The sequence below is a fragment of the Montipora foliosa genome, chromosome 11, assembly GCF_036669935.1.
Source record: "Montipora foliosa isolate CH-2021 chromosome 11, ASM3666993v2, whole genome shotgun sequence".
Lineage (NCBI taxonomy): Eukaryota > Metazoa > Cnidaria > Anthozoa > Scleractinia > Acroporidae > Montipora > Montipora foliosa.
In genome coordinates this window covers 21,524,989-21,532,220 of record NC_090879.1, presented here as the reverse complement: position 1 = coordinate 21,532,220, position 7,232 = coordinate 21,524,989, and the positions used below count along the sequence as shown (strand labels likewise).

Below are 7,232 nucleotides of genomic sequence, written 5' to 3'. Positions count from 1 at the left end.
AGTGATACTGAAGGGTCCAAAGTATGTTTCCATAATACTCAAGAACTTCTTATTTTTTGAAAGCACATTTGAGCATATTCAAATGGAAAATGCACCATATAAATAAATTGTTAATGAATGGACAATTGATTATCTGGATAAGAACAAGTATCAAGACTTCAACAGATGTGATCATCTTTCCTTAGAATAAGAAAATGATACACACAATAGTTCAAAATAATAGTCATGACAAAAAAAATGTGAAAGGTTATGGTCATGTGATCTTTCTCTCCACAAAGTGTGGCATTTCATAACAAAATAAAATTAATGACAAAGTAATGACAATGTTCTTCTTCATGTAGTCCTTGGATAAGCTAACACTAGTATCTGGTTTAGAACTTAGTTGTAAAACTTTGTGAGGCATTTAAAACACTGCTCCTTTTTATCATAGGTTTTAGTTGCAGAAAATCCCCAACCAGCCACCAGGTAGGTTAACTTATTTTTTTTTGCTATTGAAATTGTAGGTCATTCTTTTTTACTACCAACACCAAAATAATTATTCTTTATGAGACTTTTATTGTCAGACAAATTTTAACTCTTGTCCAAGGACACAGAGAGAGAGTATTTTGGCAAAGCTGATTTGTCTTGGTAGTACCTTTTGTAGTTTTAAGTTTGGGAACCTTTTAAATCTTTTTCTGAACTTAATTACCAGTATCATTTGTATGGTGCCACTGAAAACGATTTACAGTGTTTGTTGGTAGTTTTTACCATTTGTAACACTTGGCTTTTTTAGCCAATTTTTTAAAACAAAATCAACAGTTCCGATTTGCATGAAATATTTGTTGCGGGACAAATACAAAAAATTAATGCAATGTTACAAAGTGAACAGAGCACAAAATAAATAATAATTATTAATGTTTTTGTCCTTATGGCCTCATATTTTGCATAACTACTACTGCAAGGATTACCTAAGCAAGTATAAATGATAATTTTTTGCTCCAAATTTGGTGACATGCTTGATGCGATTGTGCTTGACCAGAGTTAAAAAAGTTTACTCTGATTTGAGATACCTACACCAGTAATACACTCAACTGCACTGCGTTTAGCTACAGTTTGGCAAAGAGTAATACACGTATTTGATAACGAAAAAAAAAACAGTTACTTAACAAAGCACGAGACCCATACTGGGGAATATTGGCCCGAGGTTGTGGCAATACCGACTATGCATAGCAATGTCTGTACAAAAATGGCCAAGGGCCAATATTCCTCAGTACGGTCCCAAGAAAATGAGGTTAAACTAGTAAGTTGTTTATTATATGGCATTGTTTCTTTGAGCAATCAGACACCTCTCCACTTGGTGAATGCTCCATAATTTTCTTCTTCCATCAGCAAACTTTGAATGGTAATCTTTTATATTTAAAACTAAATCCCACTTGCTATACTGGTAATAATTATTGTACTGTTGTAGTGAAGAAATTAAATTCCGCTTTTTTCAAACCTTTTTGTCTTTTGCTCAACTTGAATTTCTAAGGAGAGAGAAAAAATACGGAAACGGACTGTATCCATTGTATTGGTCCATACTGACAGTAAAATCCCAACCGAAAACCAGTCAATCAGAATTCTCCATTTAGCCTGGTAATTGCTTGCCATTATTGTAAATAAACTGTTACTTTCCTTGCAGTCGACCAAAGAAGGCCCAAGCTGTAAACCACTCAATCCCATCAGAAAATCTGGGTCTATTTCCTTATCCTTCATCAGATGGAGCAAGCAGTGCAGTGAGTGAAGTATTGTTTTAGATACCTGTTCCAGCTATACCCTAAACACTGAACAAGAATTTATTCTATTCTTCAGAAGACCCCAGCAAAATATAATAAACCACCAAAAGTCTGACATACAAAATCCAAGTGTTAATTTTTATCTTGTTCACTATCAAGATGCCACATCACTGAATTCAAATTTTTAAAATCAACCGAAGTTGGTATGCACTCACCAGAGAGGGGTTACAGAATGTAAGCTTTTGCATGTTACATCAGGAGTTTCAAGGAAAGCAAAAAAATTAATACAAGACCTGTAGCAAAGTCGTACAGGCTTGTTTCTACAAGAGAAAAAAGTTAGTAATACAGTGTAAGCAGGAAAGGCACACTAGAATGATATAAGGGAGCTTAAGCAACGACAATGGCAACAGCAACAAGAACGTCACAAATTTGCATATTTAGTGGGCAAAAACAATAGCTTTGCATGCTCTGCACGTGCATTTTTCACTTTTGTCCATTTCTTTGTCCTCGTCAGCAAAACAACAATGTGAAATAGCCAAATTTGAGGTTTTATGAAGAACATCAGCACGTCATTTTCTCTCCTCCACTCAGACCAGTGTCATTTTTGAAGAACTACCACACCCTTGTCATCTTAAAAAGGTTGAAATAGTCACGAAGTGATTAAAATAATATGAATTTTTATTTTGAGATGACGTTCTCATTGCGTCACCATCAGCGTTGCTTAAGCTCCCTATTAACAGGTGACAACTGTATGTGGCATCTTGCGTCAGCATGAATGGATACCCCTGTTGCTCATTTGCAGGTCTGTAGTAGGTACCTCATCTGACTTTAAAAGGGCTGCTGGAGCTCTATCACTGCAAGGTTGTTTCCAAAATTACAAATATAGACTTTGGTTGCACAAAGGAGAAGAGGTGGTTAACCCAGGAAGTGGTCATAAACTGTATCCTTAAAAATGCTTTCCTTGAAAAGGCTAAGGAAGTGCCAGCTGGGAGCATTGACCTACACAGTTTACTAATGTATTAATTATCAGGACAGCAGCAAGCATTAATGTCATCCACTTTGTCTCTAGGGAGGTGAAGCAACATCTGCATTGAATAAGAAGAGTATTCAATGTAAATATGTGAATAATGTAAGTACAAGCTGGGTATGTTAACTTTTTTAAACCCTTTAAGCCCCAAGGGGTTCCCCATTGACAAGTAAAATCGTCTGGCGTTAGACAGAGTAAAATCTATAAGTGCCATTTGGCACTATCGGGGCTGAAAGGGTTAAACGGGGACATAGTTTTTTCACGCTGTTAGCTTAACCCTTTAAGCCCCGAGGGGTTCCCCATTGACGAGTAAAATCGTCTGGCGTTAGACAGAGTAAAATCTATAAGTGCCATTTGGCACTATCGGGGCTGAAAGGGTTAAGGCAATTTTACGAAGTACAGTGCCACTGTGCCAAAAATTAAATTCTTTTTTTCTTTGGATTTCAAAACTATGTTAAGTAAACACTAAGCAACCATAGTTTTAAGTCTTGATCTCAAAAAGAAACCTGTTTAGTTTAACTGGAATTTTCCTATATGTATTCAATGGTCTGCCATTAGTAACTTAAAGATCTTGGAGAGAGGCTGGATCAAGGATAAAATGCTTCCTATACATTATTGGCCGAGGGGTTGAAGTTGTTGGCCTTGGGTGATTGCAGAATGTTATTCTCAGCCTGATAGTGTGTTTACTTAATAATTCAGCCCCCCACCCCCACCCCCCGACAAATTGCTCATAATAATGCGAGTGTTAAGCTCTTAATTGAAAATAGTCATCATTGGTCATTTCTGTCAATGATGATGAGGATGATGATGTTGTTGTTTTCGCTACCGCGGCACTTTTCTCGTCCTAAATTATTGCACTGATTGCAAAAGCCTCATCCAATAATAAGACTGTTTTCACCAGGGTAATCAATGTGAGGAAAGAATAAGTAAAAGGTCAAAATCAGGATACTGCAGTGCACACAGAACTGTTGTTCGTAATTCAAAACAAGGTTGGTAGAAACAATTTATCTTAATACAATGAGATACATTTAGTTTGGTGTCTGTCTTTGAGCAAAAACAAGTATCAAAAATCAAAGGATGCAAAAACATGCATCTGATTTCTCTAAACAAATTAAAAATTGTGTAAAAGATAAAAATGCTTAATTTTGTGTTTTTGGTTTACAGTAAGCTTTTCGTATTTCCCAACATGCATATTCTATTTTAGAACTCCAAACTGGTCTATTTTTCAAAGTAAGTAAAACACAGTGTTAAAAAAATGTAATGTAAATGTAATTTTGTGGTTCACTCTGTTTCTGATCCAGACTAGAGGATTCAAATTAGTATCAAAAAGTTAAATTATGGGTTTGTCCATTAATTCAGGGATTATTCCAGTGTTTTAATATATTCCTTTTTTGCTTTAGAAGATGTTACAAAATTGAACAAAATATTTTTAAAAAACATGTTTGTTGACCAACTGCCTGCCGATGTTGTGTGATTTTTTTTTTGTTGATTACAGCAGTGGCTTCATCTCCCAAACAACTTCATACGAGCTCAAAACCCGCCCCAGATCCTCCCAGAGATCATTCATCATTGGTGGATCATGTAAGAAATATGCCAGATTTTAAATCTAAACCCTAGCAGTGTTGCAAGTCTTGGTTTATTTTGGCCACTTGAAAGGCCTTTAAGACAAATTTTCTGTGGATTTTTATTGGTCCGTAATTGGATAGTCATTAATGACATACTACCAGTGGCAAATTTACAAGATGGCTCTGGTTGTGAAAGACTTAATCAATGTACCAATGAGATACCTCATTGCTATGAGTATTTACCGATTGATCACGCAAGTTCCAAAAAGCTTATTTGCAGCTTTCTTTTTGCCAGCAAATTTCCACATTGTCATTGATGTGCCATAACCGATCAATTAAAATGCCTAATTAGGTTTCATTTTTTTTTTCGAATTGACTTGATTTTAAGACTCTAGTTCTTGCTACAGAGCATAAAGGAGATTTCTGGTCTGTGTGTGGCACTGTATGCAAACTGGTGATGTGATGCCAGGCATCTTTTCTCCCTAAGCCTTTCAAGTACTGGAGAAGCCTTACATAATAGCGGGCATTTTAGACAACTTAGCAATCGGAAATTGCGTAATTGTTTTCAATATGCAACTGCGTACAAGACTAGAAATGGGTTTATCTACCTGAGTTGATATGGTAAATTGGTGGGGTCACTTCCCCACCAATGCAGCAACACCACAGTTACTTTCGAAACTAAACCCCTTTATCCATTTTGAGCACAAAACTATTTATTGACAGTGTAATTATCCAGTATTGAAGCCTTTATTGTAATCCAATGCAGCAACAGTTGGAACGCCTTCATCAACTCTCAGAATCAAGCAACCGCCCAGCATCCCACATGCCACAGGCCACTGAAGAACTTCCACAAGAAATGTTTAATGTAGATGACGAGGATGAGAGAGAAAGGTACTTGTATGGGCATCATTCGTTTGTTTGTTTGTTTGTTTGTTATTTATTTGTTTGAGCAGGTTGAAGTTTTGGCAGCTATTCAGCTGATATGGACCTGCTATACCCACCCACCCATTTACACACAGAGGACAGCCACAACACCGGGAACTTCATCCCCTACTCTTCTCGAATCGTGTATGGGTTCTTTAACGTCCCACAGGGAACTAATGAACATGGAAGATATTTGTGAGACGGGGCCTACGGTTTATAGTCCTTATTCGAAAAGAATTGAAAGTCTAACCATTTGTGGGTGCAGTTACAAAGGCAGCACTTTCTCCTCAGTTGTTTTAAGTCGACCTCCCGCATGGCAGTCTGGTGCTCAACCAACTCGCAGATGAAATCGTGCAATTGCAGGCAATTTTCCTCTTAGAATGGGAAAAACGTCACAGTTCTTGGTTGGCGATCATCAGCCATGTTTGTGGACAAAAGAAACAATATAATGTATTCCGAAACGATTACTGTGCGATAACAACATGGCTGCGTTAACGTTATCTTAGTTCCAGTGAAAACGATACCGAAGAAATGGAGGTCATGAATGAAGATATGTTAAGTTTCAATGGACTTTATTATATTATCTCTCAGATAGTATGCGGGCTGTGATTGGCTAAATTAGCGGGCCGTATTCTACAGTACGGCCCACTATACGGCCCGCTAAATTTAAAATTTTTTTAACTGTCCTCTCCTCTGAGGGGCTTTTCAGATACAGATTTTGAGGATCCCAGCTGTTGTGCGGAAGACAAAATGGCTCTGTGCAAGCTGCAATAAGAAAAATCATGAATAGACCAATTCGGCTAACGCAATGTTGTACCCAATTCAAATCTCTCGGGGTTAAGATTCTTTGTGTAATGCATTTGCATGATAATGTAGCATTTATATGGAAATATTTGGAACAAACGTTTTATTCCCACAGGATTTGAATTGGGTACAACATTGGTCTATACCTCCAGGTGGTAGCGTTAGCTGGAATTTTTCCTGGGATCTCTGGAATCCTGGCCTAATCTCTACTCTTTTCACTAGAACTTATTGCATTCTTTTTTTAGTGAGAACGAAGACTCTCCAGGATCCTCGAATTTCCATGGCAACATATATGAAGGCGATGATGATCTTGTGATTGACTTGCAAGAGTAAAAGATACCACGTGATCACCATATCAGTGGCGGTGCCGAACTTTGAAAACATCTTAAGTGAGTCCGGTGAACAATAGGTTTGCAGGATGCAGTTAGTAGCACAGACACGTAACACCAGGAAGGATTGACCTTAAGGCCGAAAAGAAAAATAGAACAAGCTTTGACTCTTAACCGCCTTTCAAAACAAGTAGTGAAGTACGTCAATCCTAATGCAATACAGAAAACCTGAGGGGCTTCACGATTTCACATTTGTTTTCTGAAAGGAAAGAAGTCTGCGAGAAACCATTTTCGAGTCTCTTTTAAAAATAACTTTTCATTCTATATAGTCATGATTGAAATGTTTGCCTCGAGAATCGTAGTGAAAAGAGAGCGTAAGTTGGCAAGATTTGTGGACAAATCATGGCGTGTACGTCGAAGGGACATGCTTACCGAACCGTAAAAAGACTGATTCATAGGCTACAAGGTGTTGTTAAGACTCCTAGTTCTTTTTCATCGATTTGTTTTAACAACAAATTGTTACTAAACTAGATTAGAGTATTAAAATCAGTTTAGCTCTCCACAAAAGAAGTTGTTTGTTTTGCCGGAGAACGGAGCGAAAAATTGTCCAAAATTGGAGGGGTGGGCCTCGCACTAAAACCCATGAACCTCTGCAAAGCCACACAGTTGGGAGCAGGTCAGTTTGTTGGGCTCATTTGTTCCCGTGAAAGGAGCATTAATTAACATTAACATGAACATAATGATTTCTTTCACTGGAAAGGTAGAGTGTGGCTTCACAGCACAGTTGCTACAGCATTGCACTGGCATTGGAGAAGGAATGGGTTCGAAT

The 7,232-nt window shown here is 37.5% G+C and overlaps 1 protein-coding gene across 2 annotated transcripts in view; it reads left to right on the top strand.

Annotated features, from left to right (window-relative positions):
• Positions 1–6,967, top strand: part of LOC137976386 (uncharacterized) — a 12,226-nt gene extending 5,259 nt beyond the window's left edge. Inside the window, exons 5-12 of one of the 2 annotated variants that reach the window (XM_068823726.1) lie at positions 1–21; positions 431–465; positions 1,661–1,754; positions 2,824–2,883; positions 3,683–3,770; positions 4,277–4,362; positions 5,113–5,237; positions 6,320–6,967. The exon at positions 1–21 is cut by the window's left edge and continues 32 nt beyond it. In XM_068823726.1, the coding sequence (XP_068679827.1) occupies positions 1–21; positions 431–465; positions 1,661–1,754; positions 2,824–2,883; positions 3,683–3,770; positions 4,277–4,362; positions 5,113–5,237; positions 6,320–6,407 (597 nt within the window). In that variant the 3' untranslated portion in view covers positions 6,408–6,967. The remainder of the gene's footprint in view (positions 22–430; positions 466–1,660; positions 1,755–2,823; positions 2,884–3,682; positions 3,771–4,276; positions 4,363–5,112; positions 5,238–6,319) is intronic. The other variant, XM_068823727.1, reaches the window with a different exon arrangement.
• The last annotated feature ends 265 nt before the right edge of the window (positions 6,968–7,232 follow it).